The following is a 22,685-nucleotide window of genomic DNA, read 5'->3' on the forward strand; positions in this document are numbered from 1 at the left end:
GCCCCCCGCCGCGCCTGTGGGTGGGCCCGCGGGCGGCGCCAGGGGCGGAGCGGAGCGGAGCGGAGCCTGCAGCTCGGCCGCCGTGAGCCCGGGGCGACAGATCGGGCATCTCGACGGCCTCGCCATGACAGCGGCAATGAGGCAGAGGTTTGACCGGTTCCTGCACGAAAAGAACTGCATGACCGCCGTGCTCGAGCGGATAGAGAGCAAGACCGGCGTCAGCCGCACTTACATCGCCACCGGTGAGCTCCGGCCACCGCCCGCCCCTCTCTCTCCCGCCGGTCTCCCCGTCAGGCGCTCGGGGCCGGGGGCGCCTCGCACAGGGGCTGCAGGAGAGGGGCGGAAGGGCCCATGGTGTCGATCGTGGCTCCGGGCGCAGCGGCCGCGCCCTTCCCGCTCCTCCTCGCCCTCCGCGGCGGCGCTGGGCCGTCCCGGGTGGCGCGGGGGCGGGCGGTGACACGTCCCCTCAGCGCCGCGGGGCGTGGGGCCGTCCGCGCTAACGGCTCTCTGCTCTCTCCCCGCGCAGCCGTCGTCGGGGTGGTGGCCGTGTACCTGGTGGTGGGATACGGCGCGTCCCTGCTCTGCAACGTCATCGGCTTCGGCTACCCCGCCTACATCTCGTGAGTGTCGCGACTTGATCCCTCTGGTCACGGGGATCGCGTGTGTTACCCGCAGGGGGGAAGAATGCGGTTGCAAAATCTCAGCCCTGCCCTGGCGCGTGTCTGTCACAGTGGCGTTTGAGGACCGCGCTCCCAAAATGATGTTTTCCCGCCCAACCCTTTCCCGTAGCGCCTATGGATGCAAGGTGCCGAGTAGAGGATGAGGTTTCTTCCACCTGGCAAATGCTATGTAATAAATTACAGCCGGGAGATGCCGCGTAAATTCCAGTCTTGCAAACCAGTGTCTGTATGTGCTGCATTTCATCTTTGGGTTCCTGGCTATGTCATCTGGGTGAGAAGCTGGATTGCTGTGTCTCACCTGCTGCTAGTAACGGGAGGGAGAGCTGCTGTTGTAATGGTGTTTGCTAAAACTCATACTGTTATTTTTAGTTGAGGATGCTTCCAGATAGGCAGGAAGGCACTGGTGCAGTGTCAGCATATGTTTAACACAAAGCACAAGGTAATGTAATAAGACAGAGATGCATTAAGGAGTGCTGTTAACTCCAAATCCACCTAGCTGTTGAGAAGGTGAAAAGGAGGACACTGTAGCTCCTCTTGGGTGTAAAAGTCTTAAAAATATTAATTTTTCAAAGGAAAGCCTTCTTAGATGTTTTGGTTTTGCGAATACGTAGTATCTTTCATAGTCTTTATATTGTTATTAGACCAACATGGATTTCCTGTTCGGTAAGACCACAGTGGAGTGTGTTCCAAAAGACTTCAGAAATGTACTAAATAAAACCTTCTGTGTAATTGAACACGTTTATAAAATGGAAGTCCTTCCCAGCTTTACTGCTGTGTTGTTGAAACACAGTGCTTGCATTTCATGTAACTGTTTAAATACAGTCAGCAACTTTTAAAAATACATTCTCTGTAATTAGCTGCTGGGCAATAAAAAATAGGTTCCTTCTCTTCTGTTTTTCAGAGATGTCAGGGACTGACTTAGTCTAACTATCTGGAAACATCTTATAGTTGTGATTCCTAAAACTAAGCAACACTTTCCTAAATACTGTTTCCAGCGGGCATTAATTCAAGAGATTATAGGCCACAAACCCTGGAGAAACTTAGGTTTTATTTTCTATAAGGCAATTTTTAGTTGAAATCTGCAAGTGAAAATATCAGCCAAGAAGGCTTCAAAACCTTAAAATAGTTGCATAGGATTTATGTTTATGTAATATTTTTTGTCTGAGTTAGGTCATTTATAAGCTTACATAATTACTTTATAAAATCCTATTTACATTTTTTAATTTGTTTTAAAACTGGTTTGATATTATATATTAAATCTGCTCTTATGTTCTGTGGTGAATAAACTGATAATATAAGCCCTTAAGAGTTGTGGAGGCAAGACAGTAGCAAATTGAATATGAATAATGGGGTTTTCTCTTCCAATGTTTTTCTTCTAAATCTGGATATTAAAAAAAATAATTTTTGACTGCATACCCTTTTTCATATTGGAAAGTGGCTTTACATATATGTTAATGTGAAAAGTTACCTCCCAGATAGTAGTACTATGGAGTGTTTTGGGTTGTTTTTTAGTAATGAGTACATATGCCACTGTCCTTGGCTACAGTTTTTATTTTAAAAAAAGAAACCATTAATAACTTGCATATGAATACAATGCCGGTTTTGTTTTTTCCAATTCACGCTCAGTCAATGCTTTCCCTTCAGCTGTCTTTTTAATGCTGATACATTTATAATCTTGGGTGAAAAATCTTACTTAAAATGCATGTGACGTGCTGCATGCCAAGCGTCTTTCAGGAGCAGCCTGCAGTCAGGCTCCCGCTCACGAAGCAGCCTGCTGAGAGCACTGGTGGGCTTGGTCCCCTCCCCAAGAACAGAGCTGGTACGTGATGTTTTCCCACACGCACTGCTCTGCCCCAGTGCCTGCAGAGGTAGCAGCCCCCTGTGGGTGCAGAGGAGACGTGGGGGGGCACGTGGCAGCGCACACGTTTTCATGGTCCTGTTTAGTGTAAACTCAGCATAGGCAGCATTGGCCTTGCCAGCCTGTACAGGGTTATGGGATCAGTCTGACAGGGGCACCTGTCCTATCCCCTGAGATGGCTTTTAGTCTGAAGTCAAGCATGGGGTGCCTGAATATGAAAAAGGGCAAGACTCCTCATTGATGATTACTCTTATTCCACTATATGGTTTCTTTTTGTTTTGGTCCTACCATGGCGCTGTCCATGTCTACTGTAGGATCTCTATCCTAATGCAGGGCTAAGCTGTGAGAAGATAAAGCTGAAATACTGGAGTGATTCCTGCTTTTATTTTTGCTGCTCTGGATCCCATACTGCAGTCAGGGTGCTGCAGAGTGCTGTCCCCCATGCTCATAAAAGCATAGAGACTCAAAGCATAAAGAACACTAACCAGGGTGGTTTGTTTAGTCCTCTCTTCTGTTCGATCTGCCCCCCTTGAAAAGACAGCTGAAGAGCCTGCTATATGAACTCTCAGTAGTGAGACTTGCTTCCTGGCTTTGGCTAGAAGGCAGTTTTCAGCTATTTTCATCAGCTGCAAGCACCCTCAAATGGCTTTTGCTGTATAAGCTGTGGCTTCTGGAAGAGGTCAGGCCCTGTAAAAGGAACATGTTCACATGAGGTGTTAGTTTGATGTTTACACAGGTGTTTCAACAATGGATCCAAGCCTGAAATGCCTCAGAAAGGTACAGAAAGAGTAAACAGCAGATTTCCCCAGTTAACTTACATTGATCTACTTCATAACAGAGGAAAGTATCATTTCTGCCTTGTCATTGACTGAATGGTTTAAAATGAAAATCTATTAATTACTCAGTCAGTCTTCAGCAGAAAAGACATTCGTGAAGGAGTGGGACAGATGTCTGTGTTCTGAGACCACTTCCTGTCCTTATCACTGTTTAAAATGGCAAGGAGGCGAACGGTTGTGTGACTCATTTGGAATGTTTCAAATCTGGTTTATTAAGATTTTAGTTTTGGGTTACCTTGTTAGTCACAGTGGTTACTGTTCATCTCTTTGCTTGCCTGAAAGAAAATACATTGGAAAAAAAAAAAAAACCAAGAGGGAAGGATGCTCAGCTCAGATTTCAGTCTGTTCACACTTGAAACCAGGACAGTTTTATGGAGGTACATGTACCTGCCTGTCACACCTTGTATAATTCTGTAGTTTATTTTCTTTCATTTATGTCCTTCTCTGTGTTCCTTGTCTGTTTGTGCCGCTCAGCAGGTGCGAATTTCGGCGGGGAAGTGCTGGAGGCTGTGGCGGCTCGGTCAGAGCCAGCAGATGGGGAGCACCTGGCTGCTGGCGTGACGTGGTGCAGCTGCCTGCAGTCACACCGGTGACACCGCTGGGACCTGCCCCAGCCAAGGCTCAAAGCCACGGGCCAGGGGAGCAGGCAGCTCCAGGGTCAATGCCAGCTACAGCAGCAGGCAGGCACGGCCGTTCCTCTGCTCCTTCCCCCTTGTTGGTGTTCACCTTTGCTTTGGCCAAGTCTGTAGTGGTTTTATACATGGAGGGGGTTCTAATGATACAAAGTCTTCTCTAAAATCTGAGTCTTCTATGCTGTGTCCCCAGCAAGGGCCTGCCTGAGGCTCTTAACGTAGGCATAATTCCGCAGTAGTTTTCCAAGTAAATGCTATGTGGCTGTTTCCCAGTAAATCAGGCAATCTGGATTAAAGTTTCCAATAAAACCCTAGTCTGCTTCCCTAAAATTCTGTTAAGTGCTATGTGATGAAATATAAAATTAATTTTAAGTTGAAATCTAGTATTTGTTTGCAGGCTTTTGTGTTTGTAGTAGGCCAGTATTTAAAAGTTTACCACAGATAATAGGAACAGCTTTTTATAATTCTAGCGAGTTTTAACTGCACAAAGCAATATTCAGAAGAATATGGAAGAAGTGAGTGTTGGCAGTGTATAAATAACCTTGCCAATATTTTCACTGCTTCTCTGAACTTTCCAGAGCTAGCCAGTTAAAACGCAGCTCCACCCATAGCCAGTGGTGGTGAACTGCCTCAAAAAAATGAGAGAGCAAAAAGGACTGGAGCATTTGACTAAGAAATGCGTGCAAAGCACTGGAAGTTCCAGAAGTGCTGTTATGTTTGCAAAATTGCAGAGATGAAAATAGCTTCAGGCAGTAAAATGTCTGAAATTATTACTGGTGCCTTCAAGGGAGAAAAACAATTTAGTACAATCATGTCTCCGCTTTGGCTAATTGGCTGCTATTACTTCAGTTTAGCTGGTTTTACTATGTAAGTGCTACTTGTGGCATTTTACAAACAGGAAATAATCTAGATTGATTGTAGAGACATATAAACACACAATTCAAGTCTTAATTTTAATACTGTCATGGTGTCTTGACCCTTCCCTTGCCTCTTCCATACCTCTAAAAGGAAAAACAGATTTTCTTTGGTCACAGTTTAGAAAATGTAAAATTGTTTCTGTATTTGTTAAGAGGTAGGGCTGCAAATTTGCTTTCTCTTAACAAATTTTGAGGAGAACACTTACTTTTTTTTTCCTTCACAGAAAATGCTGCATGATACACTAATGTTCACAAGTGATGTTCTGTTGCTGCCTTATGAAAGTGATTTGAGAGAGCTGGTGTATCTAACCAGATTCACAACACTCAGTATAAATATAAGTAGAAAGTTTCAAATCTGCCTGCACTTAAACTGTTTCCTCTCACAGCTGAGACTCTTTCCTGGGGCTTCAAACAAAAAAACACCCGTATTTCAACTTTTTGTGTGTGTGTTCTGCCAAATCAGTTCCTCCAAACATATTTACTTTTTGTCTTCTAGGTTTTAGAGTGCCATGATAAAACAAAAACTCATGTATCTGTCGGTTGGTCAAATGGTGTACTTTCATTCCTACAGATAAGAAGTAGTTAAATACAAGAGAGAGCCTAATACTATGGTATCTGTAGGAAATTTGAAATTTACCTTTTATATCTTAAGTGCAGGTTAAAAAGGTAAAGGTCTTTGTATACAAATGGGTCCACAATCTGAATTAAACTCACTGAAAGATTTCCAGCTTATAATTGATGCAGATACTATTTTTAGGGACTGTGGATATGTTTGAGACATACGTGACATTTTGCCAGACCTTTTTGATCAAGATGCACTGCATTACTGCACCTTGCATGCACTCCTCTCTCTTACTCTGTTGATCTCTAGTGACTTGGTTGATGCAGGACTACAGATGTTAAAGCAATAGTTAAGAGTGACAGCAGTGGGGTTTGCTGGAAGGTATTTTTAAACTACCCTTCCTCCTGCTGAGTCACAATGCTTTGAACATTTGATGGGTAGTATGTCAATGCTATATGCTGAAAAGGTGAGATGGCGTAAAAAAGTGGGATTAAAAAATGTGGATTATTTTTAGTTGTTTTTCTTGTTTTCCTTTTTATTGTGTTGTGGTGATGTACTCTAGCTACAATTTTAAAGTCTTTGTTCACAGCTATGGTGCTGTCTGACACAGGAGAGCTGGCAACATCTTGCTGTCCCAAAAGGAAGGAGGCCGACTTGCCACTATGTGTACAATGAGCAAGACACAAGTTTTAGATTAGGATAATGAGACTGTCTTCAGCTGTGAGGAAAAATGCGAACTATCGTAAGGGCATATGAACATGAGATAAAACTTATTTAAAAAAAAAAAGTTACAAAATTTTATTGCTACACAGGAATGAAATGAGAAGATAGCTGTTTGTTTTGTGTTTTCAGGAATCTAGCTTTGTGCTGATTTAAAATGTCTGTAGGACTCAGTTCACTGGTGGGCAAAAAGGCATGTGTTCCTTTTGTTGCCTCAGTCTCAGTTTCCTTTGAAGAAGTGGAGGTAGAACCCTTCGTACTACTGTCACGTTGTTTGGCGGTGTTTCCTAATAATGTCTTTCCCTGCGTGGACAACGAGCCCCCTTGCTATCCTTCATGAATTTTTTGCTGCCATCTTCTGGATACACAAAATTTTGAGCAAGGGGAGATGGCAGACGCACACTGGGGCAGTTGTATAAGTGCATTAGGCAGGAAGATGGTTTTGGTATCTGGAGATGCATGATTCTGCTATTGTAGTCAGTAAGGAGGAAGAAAGATGGAAGGCTGGATGAAAATGCAGAAGACAAAATAAAAAACATGAATACAGAAGCACGGGTACTTGTTTCGCTGGCAGATGTCACCAAGGCAACCTGCCAAGATAAGTCTGAAACGAGTTAGACAGGGTACCAAACTGAGGAAGTCTGTGGTGCAGTGGAGTGTTGATCCCACAGTGGTGTCTGGATAGATGGCAGGGAGTAAATTATTTTTGAGCCTCCACAACCTGCTCTAAAAAGTTGGTGTACACTGTAAGAATAAGCTCTAGAAGTGTAGTTAATTTCAGTGTGTAGTTTCAGTTGCTTGTTTTTGTTATTTTGTTGTTGTTTTTGTTTATTTGGTTGGTTGTTTTTGTTGTGTTTTTGTTGTTGTTTATTTGTTTGCTTTTTAGATAAACAGGAGGAAAAATGAAAAGTGTTATATTTGCCTAAGGGGGTCACAAATATGCCTGCCTACTCATTTAGTATAGCACTGACTAGAAAACTGAAGGAAGGATGCACAAAATTATCTAGTCTTCTCTAACTGCAGCATGAACGCTAGCCTTATTGGAGGCTAACCTTTTGTCTTAAACTTTTAACTTTATTTATACAAGAGTCATCAGGTACACCTTGTAAAATTGCAGGGATTTGAGTGATAACTTCTTATGAGATGACAGTGATAAAATTTGGCATTTCTTTATTTCTGACTTCCACATCTTATTAGCTAGACTCAGCTAAGAAAAACAGAAAAAGCCACAGCCAAAACTCATAACTGGTGTACTTATCATATGCTTATTCTGTGAGTACTGTATGTGTGAATTAACTCTAACAATGATTTGTTATGCCAGAGCTAATTCAGGAGTGTATAATAGCTTCTTCTTGGAAAAGAGCTGTTTGTTTGTTTGTTTGTTTGTTTGTTTGTTTTAATGAGTCAGATGCTTTAAGTGAAAGAACTTGGCAGCTTATGAAAACTGGGCTGGTATCTGTTACTATTACTTGACCTAGAGTTCAGTTTGACTGATTCTAGGATGCACACAGTCAAAATTGAGCCAGTACTCTGACGCTGTGTCTACAAAGCTGATACAAGCCCAGGGCCACTGGAGAGCGTGGCAGCCTCTGCCTCTGCTGTTGGCATCACCAGCTAGCAGGGTTACTGAGGAACAGGTCTGGCTAAAAATGAACCTTTTACTTGGCTCCCCATCTTGTCAGCATGAGTTGCAGTGCTGGCCAGTGGCAGGCCATTAGCACCACTGGACAGGCATCCTTTTTTAAAATAACTGAGCTGTGATGTTTACCATCTGGTCTGCTGGAAGCTGTTCCTAGTGACTGTTCTCACCTCTTACATGCAGAACTACTGTAAGTAGTTGTTTGGGGCTTTGTTTAAAGTTCTTTGCAGTTGGTACATAAGCACCGTATAAAATACTTTGTGATGTGTAATTACTACACGTCACTAATATGGACAGCATGTGTTTTATTTTTAAATTTGAAACGATAGGTTTTGGATGCACCTTCCTTTGTTGGGAAATCTTAGTGTTCTGTGCTAGTGAGACTGACTTACTTGCTGTTGCAGCATATGAATAACCATTACAAGAGGGCTACCCTAAAGCTGGATGTACTACTGGTGCCTCTTTGTGTATCTTTTTGCTCGTTGATGGAGATTGCATTTTGAGTATCAGACTGATTGATTAATGAGTTAACATGGAGAAGAATAAAATGTTCTTGGCTTGAAGTAACGTGTGATCTGTCTCCTAAGGTTAATTGTACAGAGCATTACACCAGGATAATACTTGAAAGTTTTTAGAATAACTTATAAAAACAAGTCCAATTAGGGTGCTAGCAGATGCAGATGTTAGTGGGTGTTGTAGGGGTCTGCCACCTGAACTTGTCCCATGGTGCCTAACTAGATCAGGTAACATAGGAGGAGGAATGTGCTGCTTTCTACTGTGTGCAAGGAAACACCACATGTGGATTTAATGCTGTGTATGAGCTGATTAAATCAGACCAGTTCTTGTCTACTTGTAGTATCGCTGCTTGTGACTGTCTGAACATCGAAGTGTCCATGTATTCCCTTCAAGACATCGCCTTAAAGTACAGTAACTACAGCAGCAGGTGGTGAACACGCAAAGGGAGTGCACCTGTGGCACTGCAATTCTGGCACTCTTCTTAAAAGCCATCTGCTTTTACAGGAGAGAAGATAGTAAAGCATGCCTCTTAACACAATGATAGGTCACCTGCCCTTCACCACAAAATTGAAGATTCTAAGCTTTTTTAGGAGAACTTATTTTCATGATTACTAACGTGACTGCTAACAAAAATATAAAAATGCTTCCTTAAAGCTGTGGATGGCTTTAAGATGACTGGAAAAGGCTTAAGATGACTGGTAAACAGCAAGACTCTTAGCAGTTTCACTGCAAAACTTTCTCTCGCAAATACCAAGCTAGCATGCTTATTGCGGTAAAGTAAGCCTCCCCCTATGGCTCTAATGGAGAAGTCGTCAGCAGAAGCAGAGAAATTCACATGATGAACCCCTACAGCAAGTTTTCCTTAACATCGAGAAACTTTTGCAATCAGTTCCTTTCTTTCCTCCATTCATCCACCACTCCCTTACTAGTCACGTGTGGTTTTTGCTTTCCTTCAAGAAGTATGGTTTCACAGCTTGAAAACAGATCAGTAGTGCTCTCCCTTACCTTCTGTGTGTGTTCTGTTGTTTTACAGGGCACTCTCACCCAGCAGTATTACAATAACTGAGAGGTGCAGCTGTAGAAAAATGGTTACGAGTGGGTGGGCAGGAGCATCTGAAGTTGGCACTGCCTTTGAGCAGACCGGCTGTACGACTGTTTCCTAACGCTGTGCTGTTAGCATCAGCAGCAAGCACACCTGTTGCTGTCTGCTTGTGGAAACCTGTTCTTCCAGTAGCGCTGGTGCAGAACCTCATTAACAGTGCCCTATTGTGTATGGTGGAGTAGGGCAAGAGCTGTTGCTCTCCCCATCATGGGACCCTGCTAGCCTGCCACAAACTGTAATGGAAAAAATACATAAATTAAGTATCTGATCCTCATATTGCATTTCAAAGTAATTCAATCCAGTAGCTACAGCAATTCTCTCTGCATGTGGTGGGTTTGCCAGTACTTTTGCTAAAACATAAGGCATGTCACATGAGTTTGGTTTTTTTTCTTCTTAATTTACAAAACTAGGAAGTTACACAGTCCAAAGTGTTTGTTGGTTACAAACCAGGAAATACAGTCCCAGCGAGCCATTTCTTCATTTCTATTTTGCAAACTTCCCCGACTCTCAGTTTTTTTTATGAACTAAAAGAAATTTGCACCTTTGGTATATCCTACAGATGTGGCTTCAGCAACAATGTAGCTAATATTATGGGAATAAGTTAGAAAATAATTAAAATAATTAAACTGAATATACAGATTTTAATCCTATGGAATGAGTGGAGAGGACAAATGCTTTTTAATACTCTTAAGCTTCATATTATCAGGCTTACAGTTGCTAGCATTTCCTTCTAAAACTTCTTAGAGTGCTAATCTGGCACTTGGTGAGTCTCAGGCTTCCGCTACTTTTACTGAAGAAAGCACATGTACTTCTTTCTTTGTCTCCTATTTTTAGAATTGTATAAACTTAACTCTCCTAGCAGCTGGAGAACAAAATCCTGGTTAATCATTATGCAGGAAGCCCAAGAATTTGCTAGGGGTTGCTCCACCCTGTTCGTAATACTGTAACCTACACCAGAATTTGTAAATCTTGCAGGAGTGGATTTGTAGAGCAAAACGATTGGCGATGCAGATATTTAGTCCTCACTGTATGTGATGGGTGGGTACTGGATGTCCTCTGCTTCTGTAGGCTAAGCGCATGTTAGTTAGAGCAAATCTTGTGATTTACCTTTCCAAAGAGGAATCTAGTATATGTACATATCAGTAAAGATATTTGAAATTCACTTCAAAATCCTGACGTAAATCTAAAATTTTAATGTAGATGCTGTTTGCATTGGGAGGTGCTGGTCTGTTACCATCCCAGTAAGAAAGGCATTCAGATTCTGTGAAGCATCATTTAAAATGCTATATATTAGACCTAACACTATAAAGAAACAGAATAATATAGTGAATCTTATGTCCCTATAGATGCTGGGAACTCCAAGTTGCGCAGCGCTGAAGTGGCCTATGATGCAGCATACTGTGCACACCTCACCTGTAGAGAAGGTTAACCCATTTTGATAAATTAAGCTACTGTAGGATTTTTGTTTCAATACAACTCTATTCATGGTACCTGCTGTCAGAAAGGAAGGATGTTTATTCACTGTTGGATGCAAACAAGGCCAGGCAGTTTGTGTGATTGCTAGTACCCAGCAGGAACTGCCTGTGGGCTCCTCCATTCCAGTGACCCTGCTGAGTTCATCCCACAGCCAAAGAGTTTGTGCAGCACAGCAGAGCCCTGAAAGCCAAGCTGAATGTGCAGCACAGAGCACCTACTTGGGTTAAATGTCATGTGGATCACTAGCGCTTTCATGTATAACAGTGTTCTGGTCAGGATTACCATAATGCATCCAGGGCTGGAACTGGCAAAAGATTGTCACCTCTCTTCCCTGTCCTGTGAGCTCTCTGATGAATGAGGTGAGGATGCTCGCATTTTTTGTTTGGCTTTCTTTTCGCAATCAGAGCTAGAAATAGCTGAAGTATCTTTTCTTTTTGAAGTCTTACATGTTGGGAAAAGTTTGCTGTCCAAAGACCTTGGGCACGTTGTATGACAGATACTACTTAGTTCTAATCTGTGGAGCATATAGAGAAATTAAATTATGAGGATTCACATGGAACAACAAATTTGAGTCATAAAAACTTCAGCATCGTAGATGAGACTGGTGCTACTGATCTGCTCACTTGTTTTGTTTTCCTTACAGAATCAAGGCCATTGAAAGCCCCAATAAAGATGATGACACACAGTGGCTGACTTACTGGGTTGTGTATGGTGTTTTCAGCATAGTGGAATTCTTCTCTGATATCTTCCTCTCCTGGTTCCCTTTCTACTACATGCTAAAGGTATGTTAGTTCACGTGTTCCCTCTCCTAAAGTGAGATCTTTGATATAACTGATTTAATGTCTTCAAGAGCACATAGGTTACAAAAAAATCCCTCGGAATCATTCCTGGGTCACACTGTATTTTTAAACGGTGGTTACATGTAATTTATTACTATGGAAGTGATCTGTTTACTGCTGATGGTTTTGTGAGGCAAGAGGGGAAGTTGGGATGGGTGGCAGGAAAAGGTCTGCCATGTTTTCGGGAAGAAGAGACAGTGTAGATGTACCATGGAATAACAGTTCTTTGTCCTGGTGTTCAGGTAAATCAGGCGAAATTACAGCATGTGGTAAACACTACAGGATGGTTCAATTTTTTTCTTTTAAGTGCATTAGTGAAAGTGGAGAGTAAAATCACAAAGGCAGCAAAAGGAAATATTAACTTCTCTGCTAATGGGAGCAAAGGAAATTGCAACATAAAAATAGTTTGAATCACACAGACTTCATTTTTAATTAAGACTACTTTTCTAAAAGGAAATGGCAGGTATCAGAAGAGCTTGTTGCTAATCTATATTTGTTAGTGTAGTTTAACTATGGACAGTTATTTGATAATGTGTTCTGAGCTTTGTTTGTCAACTAAGGTGTGGCTGTATTTATTGCAAGTAAACTTTAGCATATTAAATGATTCTAGGAGATAGCAAATTAACATGTATGCTAGAGAGTCAGTTGTTTAGCTTAAAGAACTGTTACCTGTTTTCTGTGTCAATGAGCTGTTCTATTCCTTCTCTTCTGCTTTGCTAGCCTAGTTTAGCCCCGTCAAAGTTCTTGAAGGGATTTGCATGCAAGCTATTGTGATGAGGTAATTTAAAATTTTAATGGTAAGGTCCGATGCTGCCAAATGGTTTTTCCAGAAAATGCCATGTTTTGAAAACAAAAATTGACTTGGACAGCTCAGTTACACTTCAGCATTGTTCCTTTTGGATCTTTAACAGGCATCAACTGTGCAATCAGTTGGACACATATTTCCTCAGCTTCCCAAGAGAAAGCACATATTTGAACTGTTGCTTCAGACTAAAAATATGATAGCCTGTCTCACAAAGTTAGTTCTCTCCCTCTTTTTTTTTTTTCCATTAATCAAAAATGAAAATATGTCTTTCCACTGTAAGCTTAATGTTTTAGGGAAGTTCTTAAGAAAAATCTGCTAATTTTGAAGTTTACCATGGCGAAGCCATATGTGAATGTTTTACTGTTTTAATATATAAGGACCAAGCCAAATAGTGAAAAAGTTCATTTGATCTGAATAGGATCCAAAGGGATTTCTTATGACGCTGGAAGAATCTGGTCTTAACCATTTACACAGTTATTTTGCATTCCCAACTTCACCTCACAGTTTAGCAGGATAATGACTTTGCCCATTGTCTGCAGTGATGTATATTTGCAGTTCTGTGAAAATACGGTGTATTTTCAGAGCTTCTTTCCTACCTTGGTGGTAAAAGCCGTGACGATGATTTCTTCATGCCAGCACAGCACAGTATGAAGAGCACACAGTTGAAATTCAGGCTGAGTTAGCAAGTAAAGACCAACCACAGATGATTCTGATAACACTGTCAGAAGTACCACTTTTGCTTACAGTGGTACCATCAACAGTGAGGTACTTTTATTAGTTCGGCAAAAGGAAGCAGTTATGGTAAATGCACAGCTTTCTGTAATAACTGCCAAAGGCACAGAGGAGTCAAGTGTATACTTTCAGTAGTGGATAGGAGGAGAGGTTTACATCTGTGATACAAAGGCAGATGGAAGTTGCTGGCTGAGAATCAGAAAACATTGCTGACTGAGTGGAAGGATGGAAGGTACTGCATGTGGGGAGCAGAAGGAGGCTGCTTCCAACTTCCAACCCATCCACAACTAAAACTTCTGGTAATGCAGCTTGTGATGTTTCCATGCCTCTTTTGTGATGTTATGAAATAGAAGCCCAGATATGTCATTCATTCAAATTTCAGGCTTGCTTTCATTTTCCAAAAATGCTAAGTTTGCATATTCACATTTATTTGATACAACTTGTAGCTTGCTCTGCAGACTGAGTTTCAGCTGCTTAGTATTTCTATATGCCTTGACGTGCAGGATTGAGCCATGGATCATAGCTGCTCCTGTATTAAGCATGGGCTATGCCACCTCTAAGTTCTTAGCACACTAGGAGTTTTTACATAAAAGTTGGTGAAAAGCATGTGTAATAACTCCTCTGAATATGTGTTACAATGTTTGCATATATTTTTGTTCCTCAGTTGAAGACTGTTTTGAGTTTTCTTGGGCTTTGTGGGTTTTTTTGTAATGCTTGCTTCTTATTTGGCTGTGCTTTTTTTTTTCTCTGAAGCACAGGTGTCATGGTTTGATTGCAGGGCAACAATAAGCCATGGCAGATGCTTTGTTAACCTCCTCTGCCCCTCAGTCTCTCCCCTTCCCACTGAGTTGATAGGAGGAAAAGAGAGACAGACTTGCAAGTTGGGGGAAAAAAAAAAAAAAGTTTGACTAATGCTACTAATAAAATAGAGAAAATAATATAAAATACACAAACCCAATGTCGAATTGTCCCAGTAGCTCCGCGGTGCTCCAGCAGCTGCAGGGCAGGGACCTGGAAATCCTGGACTGGATTCCGCAGCAAACCGGAACCGGATTCATGGATGCAGGGTCTGTCATTAGCCCTCAGATCGCAGGGATGACTCACAGGGTCCTCCCCACATGCCGGCCATAGTCGAAGACAGAGTGAGACCCTCGTGATTGCCCATTTTTATATGGTGTTATGACATGGATGGGATGGAATACTTATTTGTCAGCTTTAGTCGCCTCTTCAGTTTGCGTCTCCTTGTCCCTCTCTGCTTACGGGACGTGCATCCTTATTTGCGACCTACATTCCATTGCTATGTCTACGAAAACGTGTCCACCTACAGAAAAGTGCAGTTTCTAAGAAGAACTTAGCTGAAAGGAAAATTCACTAAAAGAGAAATTGGTCTTGTTTTTAACAAAACCAGGACAACAGAACACACATACAACTCACGATTTCATGTGTATGTGATGTGTTTTACAATATTTCTGTTAACGATGACAATATTTATTTGGCATTCAGGTATTAAAATTCTGTAGCCAGAGAAAATAGCAGAGGTTATCCTAGGAGTATTCTTGGTAGTGGAAAGGGAAGCAGACTTCAGACTCTGCTAACAGTTCTGTCTTCATCTATTAGAACAGAATTTCTGAACAGGATTCCTAGCAGACACAGCACACTGCGTGCATTATGCAAACTGCCACTACGAGGCACTCAGTCAGATGAAGCAAGAGGAGTTGTTGTGAGTGTGTTGAAGTGCCTAACGTGTTGATCTGACTCTGATTTAAGACAGATCTCTTGTGCTTACACCCCATGTAACAAATTATTGATTTCAGCTAAAGATCTGCTTCACTTCCCTTTGTTTTAATGACTGCAGTTTCCTGTTAGGAGCGTGTTCATACTTTGTTCCCATGATGCATGTCCTGGGTTTCTGTAGTCTTCTGTCTCTAGAAGCTTGGAGCTGGCCATGGGCCTGCACGCTGTATTTCTCTGCTGTAGTGGCAAACCCAGCTCTTTGGTTTGGTGCTGCCAGGGCAAGAACAGCTGTTAGTACCAGATCCGAGTGGGTTAGACCCAGCCCAGGCATCTGCTTGAGGAAGTCACTCCATTTCACAAATTCCATTCCCTCTGCTGGCTGGTCTGGAGGGTCACAAAGAACATAGTAATTTTTTTTTTCCAGTTATCAGTTTTATCACTCTGAACTATCTGTACCTTCTAACAAACCACTTTATTTTTAATAGTCTATGTTCAGTTTCACAAGAAACAAGGGAAGAATAAGTTAACAGTCTGACATTGTCAAGTTTTGAAAAGACTGAGACTTTCAACTTCGGTTGTGTGTCCTTTATAAAATGTATATAATCATCTATTTCAGTACATTTCAAAAGCAATCGGTACTTGAGAACAAATCTATAGCTATAAAAGATTTTTGTTGTTGTTGCTGACTAGATTGGGACAAAGCTGTGAAATCAAAATGACTAATTTTGTTTCTAGGCAAGAAATTGGACTTCAGAGGAAGTTGGACTTACAGCTGAGGGATTGGAGAACTAAGTAACATCTTTGTGTATTGGAACACCTAAAATAACTATCAGTAATCGGCTAGTTATTTTTTAACAGAAAATAACATCAATATACATCTTAGCTTTTAATGAAAGATAACAACATAAGATACTACATTTTATTCTTTCTGTTATATTAACTTACAAATAGTAGAAGCTTTTGCAAATCTATATTCTCTCACTTTTTGCCTTTATTTCCTCTGACCATGCATAATGATACTGCATCAGTTGCTCCTTGCTGGTCCCAAATTTTATTGTATGTTGAATTATTTCTCTTGGTTCATTGAAACGTTCCTGGTAGGCATTCTTACTGGTGGGCACTTTACTTTGAAAAACCTTTCTCTTCTGGGACAACACTCCTTCAATTCATTCTGTTTTGACACCACGTCCAAATAGTTTAAAGCTTACCTAAAAAGACGGTAAATTATTTTGGCAATATCTTCCGTAGAAGGCAATTGTTATCACCAGGAATCAGTGATCCTTTTTAAAGAGAAAGCCTTCCCAGCTCCACGTGTATAACTGGGTTTCTCTAAAGGGAGGGGAATGAAAAGTGGCCTTAAAGAAAGGAGTACCACTCTCCTCCAAAAACAGTAGGTTAAAGATGTTTTCTTCAACTGATGTGCATCAGGGGGGTCAGTTTTATTGTGGTGTGCCCTGTCGTGAAGACAAAGCCAAAATTTTACAGGTGTGAAGAGCAGAACCTATAGCACGTTCAATCTCAGTATCCCTTATCTGATGAAGAATAGAGATATAAAATATTTGGAAGGTTTGCCTGAAGAAGACTTTGTGTTTTTCATAATTGAAAAGGGATTTTATTGTCTTTTTTTTCTTAAATCGGAACCGTTATTGATGTAAATCAGCTTGTAATGGTCATGTTGTTGAGGAGTTTCTTATGCAATATGAAAACAAATAATTTGGTGTGGTTCTTTGTGGTTTTACAGTGGGAAATCAAACGTGTGATGGAAAGGAGAGGAGACCGAAATGTCTGGCTGGGCACAGTGCAGTTCTGAAAGGGTACTGTGATAGAACTAGTTTCTAGGAAACACTTCTGTGCTATGCAGTGTACTGGAAACCTCATAAATAAGTAACAAGCTTTGCTTTTTTCATTTAAATGGCTTCCAGAGACTCTAGCACATGCACTGTAACATCTCTTTGGCTGCTGTGAACACTGCCGTGAAAACTGGAAAACGTGGAAGTCAAAGCTGTATAAATAAGTGCTACTCTATTTAAATGAAGACTTTTAAGCTTGTGCTTTTGTTGTAGTTTAAATGATTAGTGTGATTTTTGGTGCCTAACATAGCTAATTGTGTGGTCAGATGGATTCAGGAGGAAGAGTTGAGGTTTTGTTGTTGTTGTGTTTTCTCCCTCTACTCCCAAACATGCGTGGAAGTCCTCAAACATTTAATCCTGTCTAGCATCGAAACAAAGCACATTTTGTCTGAGCCTGGGGTGGTTTGGTTTTGTGTTTCAAGATGGTCTGTGAAAAGCTATTCTGCCTTTATTCTCTGGAGTGGCTTTTGACACAGAATAATATTGTACTATTTGTGTCTGGAAAGAACTGTACAATTGCTGAGAAAATTTGCTTGATTTTATTGCCGTTTTATTTTGTAAAGGATTTTTATATTTGCTTGCAGAGCTCAGGCAAATGTATTTATGGCACTATCTGCCCTTTAAATGTTTTGAGCTTGTTTTGCATAGCTGTCTTTGTGTTGTGTATGACAGTGGAACTGAAGCCAAATATAGGTGCTTCAGTAGTGAAGGGTAGATATTTGTAATACATTTAATAGCCTGTTTTTCCAATCCCCTTTGTAAGGTGTAGAAAGATTACCCCACACACAGTGGCGGTGTTTGCTTCCCAGAGAGCAGATTGTGCTACAAAAGCGATACCTAAGCTGTGCAATCCAAAAGCGTTACCCTTGTTTGCGTGCTCTGTGTAGATTGTGACATCTTTCCTCCTGGTATATGTTTTGGCTGGATTTAAGTGATGTAGGGACCTGGGCCTTGAGTCAGGCCTGTGCCACATATAGTTTAGAAGTAGCCAGAGACACTGATGTTTTGTCTAATCAGGTTTTATACTTCTACCTTTTTAAAAAGCAAACAAACAAAGTACATGGAGTCTTGATACACCTGCTACCAGAGCAGCTTTACTGCTACAGTCCTCCTTTTATCTTGTCAGTATCCATGAAATTATTCCAATATAAAGATTCACTGTATGTAACTAAACGGATGTGCATACTGATTGACTGTGACCTTAGCACATGAAGGGGATGGTGCACTGTTTTAAATATGCTCAAGTCTGTGGCAGAGTTAGGAATGCACACTGCGCCTTGTCTCCTACTCGTTTCTTCTACTTACGCAGACGTTCTTGTTCCTTCTAGTGTGGCTTTCTGTTGTGGTGCATGGCTCCAAGTCCTTCTAATGGGGCGGAGTTTCTCTATCATCGAATTATCCGGCCTTTCTTCCTGAAGCATGAAGCTCAGCTTGATAGTGTTGTTCAAGACCTGAAAGACAAGGCTGCAGAGACTGCAGATACCATCACTAAAGAAGGTGAGGAAAAAACTGTTCACTAATCGCATCAAGTAGGAGGAATTGCCCTGGGCCACTCTAATATTTACAGTTCGTATTCATCATTTTCGGGAAGAAAAAAAAGTAAGAAGACAATGTAAATTATAAGGGAGATAAATTTGGGTAAAGATCCAGGACAATATGATTTTAGTGGATCTCACTTTCTAGGAGTGCAGTTATGGTAGAATGAGTGTGAACTATGTGAGTGGAACAAAAGATTAATTAGTTTGCATGTCTTCCCACCATACATATCACTATAAACATTCTCTCTAGAGGCAGATCCAAATGTCCTCACAAGATACCTTCCATAAATACAGATATTGTTTCAGTGTGTTCTTCTGTCTTCTAAAATACCATCTCAAATGTCTGATAGTACAGAAGGGCTGCCAGTTGTGTAGTAAAGCATCCCATCCCTCTAGCGTGTGACACCACACAGCTTGGAGTCAGCAGATTTGCTGAGGGTATTAGTGTTTTAAGTAGCTAAAATAAAGGTTTATTTCACTTGAAAGGAAATTTATTTATAAGGTATTTTGAAGTGCCTTGTGTCTCCTTTTGCCCAAACACTGCAATGCAGTCTTCATTTCCTCTTATCAACTTAAGCAGTTTTCCCGTTGGTATTAAATTATCTGCCTTTTTCAACTATGCTTGTAAATTTTGCTGCGTGACCCTTCGTCAATCACTATTATTAGACAGGTATCTTAAATAATGTTCTTCCCTGTTGCACATGGGATTTTTCTGTCCTCATTGCATCACTTAGTCTTTACATGTAAAAATCGCAAAGATTTCCACATACATAGATTTCCACATACATAGATTTTCTAAGAAATTATGTACACACACATGCATGTACACACACATACCTTAATGTTATTCCAGCCCTGTTTCATCAGCTTGGTAGTATAGTTCTTCCTGTAAACCTGTATGTCCTAAACACTCTGATCAACTCTTTTATTGATACAATAGTTGTAAGTGAGTCTGTGCTGTTTATTGCGCTGTTCCTTGCTTATGGTTTATTTTTTAAAATCTTTGTATGACCATTTTTATCACTGTTTGTGTGTGTATGTATACAAAAGCTGTCGTCTTTCTTCTGTGATTTTTTTTTTGTGACCTAAGAGGATTTTTTTTACCAATGCAGCTCCAGAACACTGAACAGGCCATTTAGTCTATAGGCCTCTCATGCTTAAACCTGCTTTTATTTTCCTGCAGCCAAGAAAGCAACAGTGAACTTACTGGGTGAAGAAAAGAAGAGCACTTAACTCTTAATTGGATAAAGTTTCCCTACAACCTCCTTTATGAAGCTTGATGTTATTGGGAACTGTGGTCTAAATTCAATAATATTGCCTTGGAAACATTTTGATATATTAAAGGAATGTGTCATAAGTTTGCTTACTATTTTGCTCTGTCTGTATAGAAAGTAAGAAGTCTTACTTAAAAGCAATGCAGTGGGCAGCATCTGAAGCTTAATGAAAACATTTTATTCATCTTCATGCAGAGGAAATCTTTCAGTAATCTCTTCCTGTAGTAACATAAGTAAAAGTATATATCCCACAGGATCTGCACTTCAGTTTTGTCTATGTGTGTAATGACTCTTAACACTTGGACTGTGCTGTGTCTGGTCAAACATGAAGCTATCATGTAAGAAAATACTGGTCTCAATGGATGTCTTGAATATACAGGGATTTATGGTAAGAGATGGCATAAAGGCTGTATTCCCCACCAATAAAGTTGTACATGATGAAATTACATGTTCTAGGCACCTAAAGATAGAGATTATTCACTGTTGCATGTTTTGTTGTAACACAGTATTTGGTACAGTGTATGTATTCTTAAATGGATAGATATTAAGTATAGGAAAGAGTAACTTTAAATAAGTCATGAAGCCTATATTAGTGTAAAGTAGTTTGCCAGAAATGGATGCATTAAATTGCACAGGACTAGCACAAGATGGCTCAAGTACAACTCCTTGCCTCTTCTTGCTAAAGAAAGATGTCATCTAGAGTTGTTAATAGAGCGCCTTTTAGGATCACACTCAAAAGCCGAAACCACCTTTCGCTAAGGAGGGATACCATTACAAACTTTTTCCTGGAGTCCTGTTGAAATATTAACTTCCTTGGATGTCAGTCTCCCGAACTACATCATTAATGGGATGGACTACATCCTTCATGAGCTCTTTCTGCTACTAAAAATCTGCAATCTCTTTTGACTGTGCTAAGAACGACTTTGCATTAGCACTGAAACTGCCTGAATAGAGATGCTTTTGTCATTACTTGCTATATTCCTGACCAGCCAGTAAGAATGCAGCCAAAGTTGTTAAGAGAATAAAGGCTTTTGTGCAGTCAAGGAAAAATATTTTTTTAACTAATTCTGTATTTACTCTTTCGTAGTGCAGTATTTTCAACAAATTCAGCATGAATTACTAAAATCTCCTTGTTGTAACCTCCGTGGTGGTGTTTAAAGCCCACAGTAATACTATGACAATTCTTAACTCACAGAACACGCAGAAGGAAAGCTTAAGCTTTTGATACAATGAAGAGTGATTTCTGGTCCACAATCTTAAATCCAGAAGATTTAACCTTAAAATAGACTTTGAAGACTTTTGGCTTTCTGCAACAAGTTGGTGGATAAACATTTACATAAAACTGTAAATTTTCAGATGCAAGAACTGCAAAAGAATGAAGCACACAGTGTAACTCAGCAGATCAGTTTTAAATTTGGTGTGTATTGCAAGAAAAGGTGTAAAAGTGTCTTAAAGCATTGTAGGCTGGAAAGCAGCCCTTAGGGCTCTCAGCTTGGATAGGCAAGTATGAGACACACTGTGCATCATTTTCTGCAGGACAGCATGCAGCTTGTTATTTGAAAGAAAAAAATCTATCACAGGTGATCATTCCACGACAACTTTTTGTTATGAGTGGATGTGTTGAAGAGGATAAAGTTTACAACAAAGTTGGAGATGTAAGCAAGTAAAAGGTTTGAAGTGACTCGCCGTTGAACTGGTTTAATTTCTAGTGTTATCTTTCTCCGTCTTAAACCCAGAGCAATTTTCTGTAGACCATATTAAACCCCAGTGTTGTGTTTTAAACACCATTACCTGAGTATATCACAGTCATGTGCCCAGTCTTAGTTTCACCTTTTGAAATAATAAGTAAGAAATAAAGCTACTTAATTTTCTATTTGATTTAGGTACAAAGTACCATGTAACTTCCTTCTTTAAAAGCTGCTAGTAAATTTTAGACTTTCCAAGGCTAATGAGCTCTGCACTAGAGACAAAACTTATTTTTCACTTCTCATACTACTCAACAGTTGTTCTACTGTTATAAATGGGGATAAAACAGTTCTAGGTAAGTGCTGAAACATTAATTCACATCTCTCAGATTTTAAGCTAGGCTTTAAATAAACTTCTTGTCTTTACAACTTCGTATTTCGTGACCAGCAGCTAAATTCAGTGCTCCTGTGTCAGATTTCTACTTGAACTGGAACTACCGCCTGTTTTCAACAGAACTTGATCTCATTGCTTCCTTTGATGCAAGTAGAAATGCCTGAATTTCTGCAGCAAATTATCCTTTCCCGCAAGTAGCTCCAGGGGGCTGGCACTTTGAGAAGTGTTCTTCTCAAAGTCTTCTTCACAGCATTTATGTGCAAATGTTTGTACACACATCTACTCCATGTATGTGCTGAAGTTGTAATGTGCTAAATAAAAATGGACACAAATAAAGAAATTCTTCCAGGACTGGTATGCCGTGTCAGTATTTCTTGAGAAGCTTACACGACAACAGTGAAAACCTAAAGATCTTTACATGATATTAACTTTTTTTAGTCCAAACATCATTACTGGGGAACTAGTAAAAATATCTTTAAGAGCCTGAAGAAAGTACTTCTGCTTCATTACTGGATCATGGGGTGTGACAGGGCTGTCTGAGCATTAGGCCTTAACAGAAGAGTTTGGAACCCACCTCTGTTCTCAACAGTGAGCACCACAAGTAGTTGCCTACACAGTGCAGCTTCCCAGACTTTGTAGCGTTGCTCATCTACGGAATGATCAAGGTTTAGCCTTATTTAGAAACACGGGGAAGAAAAGAAGTAAACTACAGGGATTTCAAAGTTTTTTCCTCACCCATTGATTTTCTGGTGTTCTGTAAGTGACTGAAACAAATAATGGTGCACACTTATTGGCAGGTGTGGGAGGGGTATGCTTAGAATTCTTTCTGCTACCACTGTAAGTAGGACATTCCTTCTGCTTTATCTTATGCATTTCCAAACTCAGCAAAAAGGAAA

General features: G+C 40.5%; 1 protein-coding gene across 1 annotated transcript; it reads left to right on the forward strand.

The window, feature by feature from the left end:
- REEP5 (receptor accessory protein 5) lies at nt 1-22,140 on the forward strand. Its single transcript, XM_065045409.1, has 5 exons — nt 1-242; nt 527-620; nt 11,582-11,720; nt 18,227-18,395; nt 19,620-22,140. The coding sequence occupies exons 1-5, from the start codon at nt 125-127 to the stop codon at nt 19,667-19,669; spliced, it is 570 nt and encodes a 189-aa protein (XP_064901481.1). The 5' UTR covers nt 1-124; the 3' UTR covers nt 19,670-22,140.
- Nucleotides 22,141-22,685: the final 545 nt, after the last annotated feature.

Source organism: Columba livia, chromosome Z (genome assembly GCF_036013475.1).
Source record: "Columba livia isolate bColLiv1 breed racing homer chromosome Z, bColLiv1.pat.W.v2, whole genome shotgun sequence".
Classification (NCBI taxonomy): domain Eukaryota; kingdom Metazoa; phylum Chordata; class Aves; order Columbiformes; family Columbidae; genus Columba; species Columba livia.

Bases quoted from the DNA above. Each gene is read 5' to 3' on its own strand.
- REEP5 (XM_065045409.1), top strand. From the start codon at position 125: ATGACAGCGGCAATGAGGCAGAGGTTTGACCGGTTCCTGCACGAAAAG. The intron at 11,721-18,226 runs GTATGTTAGTTC...TGTTCCTTCTAG, and splicing joins CTTTCTACTACATGCTAAAG to TGTGGCTTTCTGTTGTGGTG. The intron at 18,396-19,619 runs GTGAGGAAAAAA...ATTTTCCTGCAG, and splicing joins AGATACCATCACTAAAGAAG to CCAAGAAAGCAACAGTGAAC.